Genomic DNA, 16,195 nt, shown 5'->3' with positions numbered 1-16,195 from the left:
CCTCGGCCACGTCTGTACCATGGCATCCAGCCCCAGCTGGATGACATAGAGAGTACCAGAGGGGACATTGCCCTGACTCTTGAGTGGCGAAGAGGTCCACCTGAGCCTGGCCAAACACTCTCCAGATCTGCTTCACACCTCGGTGTGAAGCATCCATTCCCCGGATAACAGCCCCTGCCTCGACAGGGTGTCTGCTCCCATATTGAGATGCCCAGGGATGTAAACAGCTCTCAGTGAGAGGAGTTTGCCCTGGGCCCACGCAAGGATTTGGTGTGCCAACCTGTACAGGGGGCACCCGCAGTCCTTGGTGGTTGATGTAAGAGACCACCGATGTGTTGTCGGTGCGAACTAACACATGGTGACCTCTCAGGTCTGGGAGAAAGTATTTCAGAGCCTGAAACACGGCCAGCATCTCGAGCCTGTTGATGTGCCAGGCGAGATGATGACCTCTCCACCGACCGTGGTCAGGGCGGCCAATCATGACCACTCCCCAAACGGTGAGGGATGCGTCCGTCGCTAGCGTTACGCGGCGACAAGGAGCTCCCGACACCAGGCCCTGGGACAAGAACCAAAGTTGTCTCCACGTGTGCAAGGCACGTAGGCACCACCGCGTGACCTTGATCATGCGAAGCGGGTTTCACCTCGGGGACAACCCCTTGGTCTTGAGCCACCACTGTAGGGGTCTCATGTACAGCAGGCCAATAGGTAACACATTGGACGCAGCCGCCATCAGACCCAGCAGTCTCAGAAACTGCTTGACAGTGAGTGACTGGCCTTCTCTCACTCTCTTGACTTCCGTGAGGATCAACTCGAGCCGAGCAGGAGACATACGTACCTGCATCGTGGTCGAATCCCCCACCACACCAAGATAAGTGGTTCTCTGTACTGGAGAAAGAACACTCTTCTTGGCGTTTAGCCTTAACCCCAACACTTTCATGTGGACGAGAACAACATCTCGATGTTGAGCCGCCCTCCGCTCTGACTGAGCGAGAATCAACCAATCGTTGATATAATTGAGTATGCGGACGCCCCGTAGCCGCGGAGCTAACGCGGCGTCCACACACTTCGTGAAAGTGTGGGGTGAGAGTGCTAGGCCGAAGGGAAGTACCCGAACTGGTAAGCTTCCTCCCCGAAAGCAAACCTCAGGAACTTCCTGTGAGAGGAAAGGATGGAGACGTGGAAGTATGCGTCTTTTAGAACGATCGCGACAAACCAGTCCTCGGACCTGATTTGAGATGCGACCTGCCTGAGCGTGAGCATCTTGAACTTCAGTCTGCTGACTGAGCGGTTCAGAGATGCTGCGACCTAAAATGCGACGCAACCCTCCATCCTTCTTTGGAACTATGAAGTACCGGCTGTAGAACCCGGACTCTCTCTCGTGAGGAGGAACCACCTCGATGGCCTCCTTCCTAAGGAGAGCATGTACCTCCTGTTCCATTACCAGAGCCTGCTCGGGGCCCACTAACGTGGAATTCACCCCATTGAATTGAGGAGGACGAGAATCGAACTGGATTCTGTAGCCTCTCTCTACAGTGCGCAGGACCCATCTAGACACATTTGGCTGTCCACGCTGCGAAATAGTCTACTAAGGGAACCAGTCCCTCGAGAACCAGCATCTCAGCTCCGCTACGTTACCGGGTGGAAGAAACTGAGACATGCGCTCGCTGGAGACCGCTGCGCCCTGAAGCACCGTAGGTGGCAGGGTTGGCAGAACGATCTCCTGAGGGCTTTTAAGACCCAAGGTTGTCTCCACATGTCTAAGGCACGTAGGCATCGCCGCGTGACCTTGATCATGCGAACCAGGTTTCCCCTCGGGGAGAACCCCTTGGTCTTGAGCCACCACTGTAGGGGTCTCATGTACAGCAGGCTAATAGGTATCACGTTGGACGCAGCTGCCACCAGTCCCAGCAGCATCTGAAACTGCTTGACAGTGAGTGACTGGCCTTCTTTCACTCTCCTGACTGTTGTGAGGATTGACTCGATCCGGGCAGGAGACATACGTGCCTGCACCGTGGTCGAATCCCCACCACCCCCAGATAAGTGGTTCTCTGTAATGGAGAAAGCACACTTTCCTTGGGGTTCAGTCTTAACCCCAACACTTTTAGCGAGCGAGACACTCGTAAAAGTGCGGGGTGAGAGTGCTAGGCCGAAGGGAAGTACCCGATATTGGTAAGCTTTGCCCCTGAAAGCAAACCTCAGGAACTTCCTGTGAGTGGGAAGGATGGAGACATAGAAGTATGCGTCTTTTAGATCTACGTGTCAAACCAGTCCTCTGACTTGATCTGAGATACTTACCTGAGCATCTTGAACTTCAGTCTGCAGACTGAGCGGTTCAAATGATGCAGATCTAAAATGGGACGCAATCCTCCATCCTCCTTGGAACTATGAAGTACCGGCTGTAGAACCCGGACTCTCTTCGTAAGGAGGACCCATCCTTGATGGCTTCCTTCCTTAAGAGAGTATCTACCTCTTGTTCCATTACCAGAGCCTGCTCGGGGCCCACGAACGTGGAATTCACCCCGTTGAATTGAGGCGGACGAGAATTGAACTGGATTCTGTAGACTCTCTCTACAGTGCGCAGGACCCATCGAGACACATTTGGCAGTAGTTTCCACGCTGCGAAATAGTCTACTAAGGGAACCAGTCTCTCGAGACTGGCCTCTGGTGTAACCGGAGCGGCTAGTTCGGTGCCCTGAAGTGGCGCACCTACAGGAAACGACTGAACTAACTGCTCTAGAGACCTCCGAAGGAGTGGCGAGCATCCCAGCTCCGCTACGGTACCGGGCGGAAGAGACTGAGATGTACGCTTGCTGGAGACCGCTGCGCCCTGAAGCACCATAGGTGGCAGGGTTGGCAGAACGATCTCCTGAAGGCACTGAGGGAAGACGAGCACCGTACACTGCGGTGAATCGTGCTCTACCCCAGCGGGGCTACCCTCATAAGCCCTGATCCCGCTCACATCAGGGCTTCTTGGCCCGAAGACCTCTTCGCCTGCTTGGCTGGGAGGTCCTTGACCGTACACCCTTCTTACCGCCCCAACCCGCTCCAGCGGGCGAGCTTGCCTATACGAGGAGCCAGCACACAGCAGGGGCTGCTCTCGCCCAGCAGCCCCGTGAGCTAGAGAGCGGCGAGGGAGAAAACCCCGCCCTCATCCAACTCCTTGAGCAGGTCAGCCTGGCATGCCCGCAACACCACCATGGCGTGCAGACATAAGCCAGCCCGACCTGTGGCCGCGTACCCCTTGCCTTCAGAGATGACGCAGCGTCAAGGGACAGATAGCTCGCAAGCGTCTGTTCCACGCGCGGCATCGCTCTGTGACCACGCTCACTCGTCCCCATTACATTACCATAGTCATCAAAGAGGGGACGAAGAGGCGGGCCGAATGTTTTCCCAACGACCTCGACACCTCAGTGTGGAGGTTGGGGAAAAAAAGGCAGGCTCGGATGTGGAGTCTGAAACCGCAGAAACGCAGAAAACCTTCTCTGCGGTTCGACAAGCCACTCCACAAGCTCCTCATATTGGGGTGACAGAGTGGGTGCACATGCTCGACGCTTCCCATGTCAACCTCCTCGGAGGAAGACACGAGAAACGCCGACGCCGCAGCCCGAGGGGAAGTAACCGCGAGGCGGGCTTCCGAACTCGAGGAGCGGTCATGGGATCTGACAGGTGAGGATGGAGATAGAGACTCGCTCGTCTCCGATCCCTCCATCAGATCCCGCCGCGAACCCCACAAGCGCCGCCTCCGCTCCGCGGTGAACGCCAAACACACACAAGCTGTGTGTATCCCCTGCATACACACAAAAAACATCTGCAGGGAGGAACACACAGCTCGTATTGCACTTCTCCCATAATCCAAGCCTTAAACTGGCTCTTCTTAGCCATAGCTAAAGACAGACAACAGAAAATAAGACTGACAGAAACACAGAGCGCTTGCTGAATGACAAACAGCTGACACCGGTTTCACCGCACGTGCTTTTATACCAGCTGGTCATTACGTCAGCTCGCCCGTGACGTCCCTCCAATCCTTTGGACAGATTTCATTGGTATTCAGAGCCAGTTACGCTGTAGGCGTTCCCCAAAGCGTCTCCTGACGCAGCTCGAGTTCCTGAAGAGGAACTCAAAGTTTAAGGCAACCAGCTTCAGCAGATTTTTTTAGTTTTCTCAACTTTTATTTTTACAGTGTAGTTTTGATTAAATAAATGCCTTGATGAGCATTTCTTATGTTTTCTTCAAAAACATTACAAAAAAACTTTTTAACAATAGTATATATTGGTCATATTAATAGATTAGACAATCCAAGTTTTAAGTTGTCTTTGATGTAATATCACAAACTGTGTGTGCTTTTAGAGTATTGTATTATTAGCTAAACAAAATGTTCACATTAAATTTTGTGTAGTTCCTTGATGCTGCTTTAAAAAGTGGCTGTCTATGTAAACAATAGACAAAAAGACAGCTCACTAATTTGGAGCAAAGTTAATATATTGCAATTTAAATATGCACAAACAATGAATATTCAATAGACACTACAGTTTAAATCTCAACCCACTGCTGCCTAGTTTTAAACCTGGTGAGAAATCTGGTTAAGTTCTGTTAAATTATGAAGCCTCCACTGTGCTCACTGTTACTGTAGTGGGAATAGAGGTCATCTAGAATGAGCGCTAAAGATAATCAAGGGGGGCGACAGGATTAATAAAGCATTACTGAGTCAGTGTAGCTGTTAAATAACATCCGCCTAGCTTCAGCAAAATGACCCTTTCTGCCTACTTTTAACAGCGCCTTTGTTTCCATTAGCTGTCAGGAATAACAGTAGTTAGTTCATAGTGCTAATTAGTCCATGTGGGTGTGTATTGAGGAAACCGAGTCTTATTATGTCGCGGCCTGAGGGATATTTCGTGTTTAATCACTGCGATGGGCGTAAAAATATGCCATCCCATCAGCCAGAACTCTAAAGGGAAAGCTTCTTGCTTGAAAGTGCCCGGTTCCTGCATTGTAGTCAAACAGTCGCCATGGAAACATGACCCGCTCTGCGTCGTTTGCACAAGCTGTGCGGATGAATGCGCTCAGGCACATCGTACATTCGCAAGTTTGTTTGGTGCCACATTTGCAGTGACTCACCAGTTTAATGTGAGCTTTTACACCCCGGATGCTGCATGGTGAACTGCCCTCCCACCATCCCCTCTGCAGCTGCACTCTCCCTCGGTCCCCAGCGTCTCACATTTGCCGCACCATGCGGCTCAGAATGCTAATGCCACTCAAAGCCCAGTAATTGGGTAATTTCTTCAGGGGGAAGATGGAAAGGCCATGTTTTCCAGACCTAAAGAAAAGTTCTCCAAACTTAATGACCAAATGAAGTGTGTATGATTATCAGTGTCTTAAGTCGGTTGATAAGGGGTATTGTTCTTTTCTGATGAGCACTGCTGTTGTTAATGATCTCATTTACTCCGTCTTATTGGTTTCTCATGCTCATCCATCAATTATCACATCCATCAGTTATCTCCCTGCTTGTGTTCATAGGCATATTCAAGATGTTCTGAAGAGCTCTCGCACATGCGTGTTGATGAAACTGTGGAGAAGTGGCTCGGCTGCCATTGCTCTGATTAGTTCAGTAGCCCCTCACTGCAGAACAAAGATCCAGGGGGCGGGGTTGGATCTACATCTAGGGGGTGGAGATTGGTAGGTTTAGGGGTGGAGATGAGTGGTTTAGGGATCAGGGGGTGGAGACGGGTAGGTTTAGGTAAATGTAAGGTGGAAGGAGTTGGATCTAGATCCAACCACACCCCCTGGATCTTGTGTTCTGCAGTGAGGACCATCTCGATTAGTTAGTGTCAAACAGACGCATTTACTGAGAAATAAATCCAATTTTGGCTCAGACAATAAGCAAAATGGCCACATCAGATGTTGTATTTGACCAAACAATTTCATTATATTAATTGTGACATTTTTTGAGCTGTTGCAGTGGATGATGTACAGTGCCGCCCACTAATATTGGCATCCTTGGTAAATATGAACAAAGGCGGCTGTGAAAATAAATCTGCATCATTTATCTTTTTGATCTTTCATTTAAAAAAATCTGAAAATTCTAAACTTTCATTGAACTAAAACAATTGAAAGTGGGGGAAAACTCACATTATGAAATTTAGGGCAGTCATGGCCTAATGGATAGAGAGTTGGACTTGTAACCTGAAGGTCGTGGGTTCGAGTCTCAGGTCCGGCAGGGATTGTAGGTGGGGAGTGAATAACCAACACTTTCTCCACCCTCAATACCACGACTGAGGTGAGACCCTTGAGCAAGGCACCAAACCCCCAACTGCTCCCCGGGCGCCGCAGCATTGGCTGCCCACTGCTCCGGGTGTATGTTCACTACTGTGTGTACACTTGGATGGGTTAAATACAGAGAACAAATTCCGAGTATGGGTCACCATACTTGGCCACATACCTCTTTTTTATTTATTTTATTTTATTTATTTTTAAATGTTTTTCTCCAATGCATGTTGGCTACCATTATTGGCACCCCTAGAAATAAAATATCTCTGAAGAGTTTTCTATTCATATATACATTTTTTAGCACACCAGGGTGATTATGAACATGAAATTGTCCAGACATGACTTCCTGTTCCACAGGATTATCACCAGTAACTGTGGCTTACGTGAACTACAACATGAATTCCGGAAATGTTGGGATGCTTTTTTTTTATTATTTGAATAAAATGAAAACTAAAAGACTTTTGTTTTCCATGTTTACCATGGTGTAGCATTTACTCTTTGTTCCAAAACTCTTCTACTACGAAGCCATGCTGTTGTAATAGTTGCAGTATGTGGTTTTGCATTGTTCTGCTGAAATACACATCACCTGGAGGGGAGCATATGTTGCTCTAAAACCTTTATATTCTTTTTCCTCATTCATAGTGCCTTCCAAAACATGCAAGCTGCCCATATCGTATGTACTTATGCACCTCCATACCATCAGAGATGCTGGCTTTTGAATTGAACGCTGATAACTCTCTGGAAAGTCTCCCTCCTCTTAAGCCCAGAGGACACAGCGTCCGTGATTTCCAACAAAAATGTCAAATTTGGACTCGTCTGACCATAGAACACTTATCTACTGAAACAGTCCATTTTAAATGAGCCTTGGCCCACAGGACACGACTGCGCTTCTGGACCATGTTCACATATGGCTTCCTTTTTGCATGATAGAGCTTTAGTTGGCATCTGCAGATTGTGTTTACCGACAGTGGTTTCTGGAAGTATTCCTGGGCCCATTTAGTAATGTCAATGACAGAATCATGCCGATGAGTGATACAGTGTTGTCTGAGGGCCCGAAGACCATGGGCATCCAGCAAAGGTCTTCGGCCTTGTCCCTTACGCACAGAAATTTCTCCAATTTCTCTGAATCTTTTGATGATGTTATGCACTGTAGATGATGAGATTGGCAAAGCCTTTGCAATTTGACATTGAGGACCGTTGTTTTTAAAGTATTCCACAATCTATTTACACACTCTTTTAGTTTTTATTTTATTCAAATAAAAAAAAAACGTCCCAACATTTCCGGAATTCGGGTTGTAGAGAAAAACATTTATTTCATAATGTGAGTTTCCCCCAGTTTCCACTGCTTTACTTCAATGAAAGGTTCAAAAGGATAAACTTTTCAGAGACATCCTGCTGTAGCCGCTGAGTTGCAACTTCTTCATCCAGTGCTTCTCCATCCGGATCAGATTCTGGGTCAAACTGAAAAGCTTGAACAACTGCGTGTCTACGAGCCATTGGGATACATCCACTGTCAACATTAGCGCATGGTACCGTGGCTGCAAGCTGCAGGCCACACACCCACCCTCCACCTTGCCCCGCCTCTCTCCTCCTCATTAGCATTTAAAGCTACAGACACCGAAATGGCACGTCCTAAGGAAAGCTCATTGTGGGACTGGCTCGTAGTGGCTGAAATCCTGCACCAAGGCTGAATTTTGGGAACAAGACTTCAGATACAGTACTAGGGACCACTGTATAAAAGCATCCAAAAAACAGCATGTCATGGGACCTTTAAAGTAAACTCACTAGGAATTTAGACATTTATCACTCTATAGCAATGTTCACACCACTGTATCAGTGAGTAGTCATAGGAAATTGTTATTCATGTACAGTATTGTTTAATTTAGGATATTTTCTCTGCATCTGTGATTCATAATAGTCAGTTGATCTACTTAATTTATTTATTTTTTATTTATTTATTTTTAAAGTTTGGTGTGTTTTAGGGTTGTTTATATGTATCTGTGGTTTATAATTTTAATTTAATCTATTTTATTGTAGTTATTTAAAAAAATAAATAATAATAATTAATGTTTGGTACTTGTGGAAGCCCGTTTCCACCACTGAATAAAAAAAAAAGAAAAATACTTTTTTTCTGGCAAATGCGAGTTTATGTACATCTTGCAATTCTGACCTTTTTTTATCAGAATTGCGTAATACAAACTCACAATTATGACATGTTTTTCTCAAACTCTGTTCTGACTTTTTTTCTCAGAATTTTGTGATATAAACTCGCGATTGTGAGAAAAAACTCAGAATTGTGAGATTTAAACACAATTGCAGAATTGGCATAGTTTATATTGTGATTTTATAACACGCAATTGCGAGTTAAGTCTGAATTGCGAGATATAAGCTTGCAATTCTGAGAACATAGCAGTATTTTCCCTTCAGAATTGGACTTTATAACTCGCAATTACGAGTTTATATCTCACAATTCTGAGAAAAAAAATCTGAATTGCCTGTTTTTATCTAACAATTTTGACTTTCTCACATTTGTGGGTTTATATCCTGTTATTCTGATTTTATAACTTGCAGTTGTGAGTTTATGTCATGCAATTCTGATAAAAAAAAGTCAGAATTGGGAGATTTAAACTCAAAACTACCGTTATTTTATTCAGTGGAAACAGGCTTCCATAGTTTAGTGTTATGCATATACATGTCTATTTGCCTTCTGTCTTTTGATGATAGAAGAGAACCACTCATTTTAGCATTTAGTTACAGTAATGTGTCCAATTTGCCCCCAATCCAATGTTCAAAATGCCCCCTTAAGTTATTCATCCTGGTGCTGGCTCTGAACCAACTGACTAAATATGTTACCAAATGTTCCTGCAAAACTGAAGAATGTCAGCTAGAATTCAACAAATGAATTCATTTGAGAAATGTTGTGGAGTGAGAGACTGCTTTCAGCTCTGTGCTCTTGACATCTGTTTGGTCCTCATGTTTAAGAGCAGGTGTAGTCTAGGGGCATCCAACTGATGCTGTAAATGAAAGGTCATGTCACTCTGAGGAGAGCAGTGAGGCATAAATGAGCTTGTTCACTGGGTTTCAATTAGCCACGAATGACTGTTTCTCTTTCTCCAGCTGTCTGAAATACTCCCTTCAGTATAAAAAAAAAGTCAAATGTGAAACATGCACACTCACTGTAAATGCCAAGGCTGCTATATTATCGAGGCACTTCAACATAAAATGTCCTTGTTGGGCTAAAACAAGCTCTGTGGACAGCTCCTGTGAAATGATGCTGGTGATCACAGAAAATACATCTTTTAATAGCTGTAAAATGTTGTAAAACATACAAAATTTTATTACAATAGAGCGCACTTAATGCAATAAATAAATAAAGAAACACGAGCTATGCATTTCTGCACAGTTATTTTAAATTGTAGCAATATTTTACAGTATTGCTGGTTTACTGTATTTTGGTTTAAAAAAATGCAGCACTTCTTTCAAAAACATAACAAAATCTTACCGACTTTTGAGCTACTATGTATAATAATATATAATATGTAACTATAATATGATAATAATTATAGTAATTTTGTCTTTTATATAGTATTCAGTGTACATTGTAGCCAGGTCCTTGTAGTTTATCTGAAGAAGTCAAATGTTGAAGATATTTGTATTCTCAAATTATGAACGTGAGAGCACCCATGCTGCTTGAAAAGCTCTTTAGCATGTACAGTATAAGAGTGCCTTATGGCCATTTACATTTGCTTCACTTATTGAAGAATAATTAAGATGAATGTCTCCAATCAAGCACGAAGATGACCCTCATTTGAAATAGAATTTGAAATTGGATTAGTTGTCTGTCAATGCCATTTCTAGCAGCACGTTGAGTATGAATTCATCTCCAAAGGGCTGCCTGAGCCAGCATGTCTGCCCTAGAGGCCTGGTCCTATTGTACAAGCAGGTAAATGATTATGGATTTTAGTGTCCGGACTTAGATTTAGACAATTACAGCTGTGAGCTGAATAGATATGAGGCTCAATGTCTGCTGAAGACGTATGAAAGCCTCATTCCTGTTTCATTCAAGAAGAATGAGTTGAATGCTGATGTTTTTAAGAGGTTATTTGACTAATCCTTTATCACAGCGGCAAATGTTTTGAACTGTTATGAACCTCTTTCCACATAATTTGGCTGCTGCTGGTTTAGGATGTTATTGTGGCATCGCATTTAGATATTTAATGTGACGGTTAAATGATTAATGCCCTCTTTGAATTCCATCTGCAGACATCTAATGGGAATTTTTTTTTTCCCTCCAATAGGTAAATGGGACAGAAATTGAATATGAATTTGAAGAGATTACATTAGAGCGGGTAAGTGTCTGTCTCTCTCTCACACAGTACACATCCATAGAAACGTAGACGCAGAGTTGAGTTGAGCACAGGTCATGTTTTATGCTTGTGTGGATTCTTCCACCTGATAATCCTATCATTCACAGCTTGGCTTGTGAGCATGGTCTTGAAATATAACCATCAAACATGACCAGTCACGGAATAAGCTTAGTCTTTGATTAGTAATAACTTTAAATGTGAGATCATTTGATTTAATGATGATTGCTTTTTAGATTTGTCTAATCATTGTGTGGATTTGCTCTCCACAAGGGAATTTGCCTACCTGACCAAAATATTATCAGTCTCCTGTCAATGTTATACATCATCTAAATATATATATATATATATATACAGGGTTGATTGGGTAGAACATTTACCATTTGTAGTCTGTTACTGATTACAGATTATATGATGAAAACTGTAGTTAATAATGTATCTAGGTTGCTCATTATAGGTAATGTATTCTGACTACATTTTAGATTACTTTTTTAAATCAAACTTGTTTTAGACTTAACGTACCATGTTGATCTTATAAAAGCAAAGAGATAGAAAATCCTGTATATTCCATTCTTTATATCAACATCAAAAAATGCATGAAACATTACATTACACCAGGGTTTCCCAAACTGGGCTTAATGAGTTTATAAAAATCTAAATTATTGAAATATTAACCAAACTGTTTTATTTTAAGGAGTTCACAAAAACATTACATGAACAAACATTAATAAACATGGAAACAAAAATGCCACACCCACATTCTTCCAGGTTTGAAATGTTTGTCCAGAACAATATGCAATCATGTGATCCATAAAAAAGTAACTGTAATCTGATTATGAGCATTTTAAAATGGAATATCCTGTAATTACAAGTAATTTTTGGAATCTGGTTACATAATCCAGATTACATATAATCAGTTACTACCCAGCACTGTATATATATATATATATACATACATAAACGATTCATAATTTTATACCTCATTATAATATATATATACAGTATATATATATATATACCCTATATAAGTATAATTATTTAATTAATATTTATCAGTTATGGTGGCACCATTAAAGACACAATAGCACAAACTGAACATAACTAAACAAAATTAGGTACTGATCTTACACTTTGAATTTGAATGTTAAAGATTTAATTAGTAAAATATCTGAATTATATATGATTATATTTATTCATGAAAACACATATTATATTTCATATATACATATTTTATGAATGCATTGTTATAAAAGTAAGAATATCATAATACCTTTATAATACATTAAGGCCCGGTTTCACAAACGGGGCTTAATTTAAACTAGGACTAGGCCTTAGGTAAATTAAGAGATTTAAGCAAATTTTACAAAAATGCCTTAGAAGAAAACATTGAGGTGTGCATCCTGACACAGAACAATGACACTGACATATTTTAAGATATGTCAGAGCAAGATATTTTCAGTTGAGACAGCTCAAACATGCATTTTAGTCAGGGACTAGCTTAAGCCTTGTCTGTGAAACCGGGGGTATATATACAAACTCTTTAGAAAGTATTACTGAGAAGCTTTAATTTAGACATATTTAGACAGAACCCTCTTAATTGGGCTACTCTATATGCTTTATTTGCAAGTGAAAGTCTGGGGTGCACAGTAGAGTCAGTGTGAGAGAGAAAGAGAGAGAGAGAATTAGACGGCTGCAGATGACATTCTGGCAGCTGCAATCGGATCCACATGACTAGACACAGAGCATGGACAATAGCAAAGGTCAACTAGACTAGAGGGAGTGCAGATTTGTCCGACCCTGGAGCCAGGAGGCTGAGAGTGTATATTCAGGGGTTTCTGCAGACTCAACTGAGATTACAAGCTAGAAAATTGGATACAAGCCGAGGCGATATCTCTGCTGCTAGGGGCTGATCTGTTATTGTCACCCATTTCTCTCTGTTTCTTTCACTTTAAAACCATCTCTCCACCCTGATGCTATAGTTTTGGTATTGCCTTTTCGTAAATTTGCTGTTCTATCCAATCTCTCAACATAGCCAGGGAGCATCTCTAATCAGCAAAGATTAATTCTCCTCACGATCCACTTTGTTTAAAGCTTAAAAGCCTGTGTATTATACCGAGGCGGAACCCTGGAGAGCCCCATCATAAACACGTCACTTCAAAATATTAGCCTGTTAGTCTGTTTATGTCTCAGAGATGTTAAATGTGGCTCTAGCCCACGGTTGTGACAGGTTTTGATTTGTGAGTTTGCACTGCTCAGAGACACACGCCGTGCCAAACTGTAAACACTGATGAGTCATGGGTAGCAAAGTGCACCTCCTACAAAAATAATGTTCCGCTTCTCTCTTTTTGTTCATTCTGTTTTTGTTCTGTTATTTAGGCAAAGGTCTCATAAAGTGCCAATCTATCTTTCATATATTCCTCTGTGTGTGTGTGTGTGTCTCCTCAGGGTAACTCAGGGTTGGGGTTTAGTATAGCAGGTGGTACAGATAACCCTCACATCGGCGATGATCCTGGGATCTTCATCACAAAGATCATCCCTGGAGGAGCGGCAGCTGAAGATTGCAGACTCAGGTGGGCCAACATTTTGTGAAACACTTGTGTGCATGCATTTGTTGTGTTACATGCCCATTTTAATTCTAATATATAAAAATCTAAATTGTCTTTACATATTCTCTAAATACACACTCAAATTTGTATGCTAAAAATATAATACACACTTAGACATGAAGAACCTGAGACATCCATAAAACCTTTCCATTGTACAAAAAATTCTTCTTTATAGTGGAATAAGGTTCTTTAGACTAGTAAAATGTTCTTCACAGTAAGAAAAAAAAAATCTCTTAAGAACGGTTTATTGAAAGGTTCCTTGGGGAACCCAAAATGGCATTGCTGCAGAGTGTATGTAATGAAAATTATGTTTACAAAATATACTTTTTTGACCATATTTAATGTCCATTATGGAGACAATAATGAATCGATTTTAAACATTTTGTTGAATTGATGGATTATCAGAGGAAATAAAACTGTGTTTCTTACTAAGATGGCACTAAGAAATTAAGATTTAAATTCAGTAGATCATGAAATAATTTTCTTTTTCGAAACATAATGATCTCACTTATTGCTCTGGCTTTGTAGAGCAATCTCTTTCTCTCTTCCTCCCTCGTTCTTTTTCCTTCACCCCTTTTGCCTCTCACTGCTGTAAATGATTGAAATCGGGCTGTTTATCACAGTCCTAATGTCTCTCTGGAGAACTGAAGTACCTGAAGTTTTCTGCTGACTGCCACACACTCTGACCGCGAGGTACTTTAAAAAATTTACCATCTGTGAGGTCTGAGGTGACGTGTGTGGGTATAACCAATAGACCTGACCAAATCACTTTCGGATCACGTCAATCTTCCACAGGGTAAAAACAAACAAGTTTGCATTATACATTTTATGTAAATATTCAAGGTTCGAAGATTCTTTTCTTGATTTAGTGAGAATTTATTTTTAAAAAAACATTAATTTGACACCTTACTGAAGGATTAGTGAATGAAAGCAATGGAATCAAGGGATAGTTCATCCTACACATTAGTTTGTATCATTTACTCTCCCTCATGTTGTTCCATACCTGTATGAATTTCTTTCTTTTGTGGAACTTGCATGGAGATGTTTTTATATTTTGACAATTGTCTCTATTATTTGTTTTTTTAAGCTAAGTTTACAATAAAAAAATGTATGAATATAACTATTCATCATTCCACAAATACCAAATTATCTCATACTGCCCACACTCTTGCTGTATAGCAACAATTATCTAATTTGTTTCTATTTTTGTCTCCCAAACAATTTTAGTTGATTATTCAATAATATGACAGAACTCAATTAAGTCCCCTGATCTATGAAAGAGCATTCTTTGAGCAATAAGATGATCCTCTGGTTGTTTCCGAAGGTTTTATTGATATTAGTGCACTGTAGAGTTTCTATTCCTGGCTGGATGTGTTTGCAATTCATGTCAGGGCCGATCAGGAGCTGATTGAGTGGGTTGTTTTATTAGAGGGAAGCATACTTAGATTGTGCTGGAGAGATAGCAGATCTTCCTGTGTTTTGTATGCATGTGTGTGCGGCGCTGCGAACAGCAGCTGCATGTGGCAGCCCTGCCTGAGCCTTTAGCCCTGCTCTGCTTCATGACTTGGCTGTTTTCTTTTATCCTCTCGTTCTCAGTCATGTCTGTCAGGGCTTGGAGCATCACCAGTCCTCCTCTTGCTTGTTCTCTCTGGGCAAGTTGCGCCACTTTAACGTTCAATATTCTGCCTTATAGCCGCAAGCATCTTTCTCTCTTTCTCTTTCCATTCCCTTTCCTGTCCACCCCATATTCTGCATTCTGTCTTTTAAAGAGTACGACACTTTGAACGTTCGCCAATAAGCCGTGATAGATTTATTGTGAGTTGGAGGTGAACAGCATTTACAGAAGCAATTACATTGTGTATGGGTTTTTTCTCTGCTCTACCCTTGTTTGACTTTGGGAGTGTTGGAAGTGGAACAGTCTCTGGATAAATCATGCAGGCTTTAAAGATTGGAGGTGCAAAGGAACAGGAAGTTGCATTAGAGATTCTATATTGGGTAAAGTACTTGTATGATCAGACTTTATAGAGCTGGACTGGGATCAGTGACAGGAATAAGACATTTCTGGGCATGGTTAGAGGAGAGGGATGCATAGGGAAACTATAGGATGCTTTTGTTCAGCTAAAACAAAGAAAACTTTTTTAAAGGGGTCATATGATGTTGCTAAAAAGAACATTATTTTGTGTATTTGGTGTAATGCAATGTGTTTATGCGGTTTAAGGTTCAAAAAACACATTATTTTCCACATACTCTACATTATTGTTGCTCCTCTATACCACGCCTTTCTGAAACGTGCCGATTTTTACAAAGTTCATCGTTTTGAGAAGCAAGGTGTGCTCTGATTGGCCAGCTATCCAGTGTGTTGTGATTGTCCGAATACCTCAAGCGTGAGAAGGAAATGTCTCACGCTTACCGTAAACATTTCAAAAACAACAAAAAAAACACTATAAACGAGGCATTTGCTGCATTGAGTGGGGGCATAATTACTGATTATAATGACTTATACTGTCTTTTTACGCATCGTGTTGCATCGTGCGTCGTAAACATTACCATGTCTGCATTTTTGATCAGAGAAATGACAAACAACAAGCACTACTCTACACTCCTCAAAACTCGCGTTTGAATCGTCAGTGGCAAATTCTTTAAAGGGGTCATATGATGCGATTTCAAGTTTTCCTTTCTCTTTGGAGTGTTGCAAGCTGTTCGTGCATAGATGAGATCCCTAAAGTTGCAAAGACTAAAGTCTCAAACCCAAAAAGATATTCTTTATAAAAGTTAAGATTCTCCCACACCCCCCTAAAACGGCTCACTCAAACACGCCCCCACATGTCTATGTCACGATGTGAAAATATTTGCGTAATGCCGCCCAAATGATCATGCAAAGAAAGAAGGCGTGGTTTCAGTAACCGCAGTAGTGTTGATGCAGCCATGTCAGGGAGACGCTGTGTGTTTCTATGCAAAAGC

General features: G+C 42.1%; 1 protein-coding gene across 5 annotated transcripts in view; it reads left to right on the top strand.

Annotated features, from left to right (window-relative positions):
• The window catches only part of LOC306864446 (disks large homolog 2), a 224,042-nt gene that overhangs the window by 143,903 nt on the left and 63,944 nt on the right, over window positions 1-16,195 (top strand). For all 5 annotated transcript variants that reach the window (XM_079408462.1, XM_079408457.1, XM_079408456.1 and 2 more), the window contains 2 exons: window positions 10,563-10,613; window positions 13,074-13,198. In XM_079408462.1, the coding sequence (XP_079264588.1) occupies window positions 10,563-10,613; window positions 13,074-13,198 (176 nt within the window). The remainder of the gene's footprint in view (window positions 1-10,562; window positions 10,614-13,073; window positions 13,199-16,195) is intronic.

The sequence above is a fragment of the Barbus barbus genome (genome assembly GCF_936440315.1).
Source record: "Barbus barbus genome assembly, chromosome: 45".
NCBI lineage: Eukaryota > Metazoa > Chordata > Actinopteri > Cypriniformes > Cyprinidae > Barbus > Barbus barbus.
This window is presented reverse-complemented; position numbering and strand designations above follow the sequence as displayed.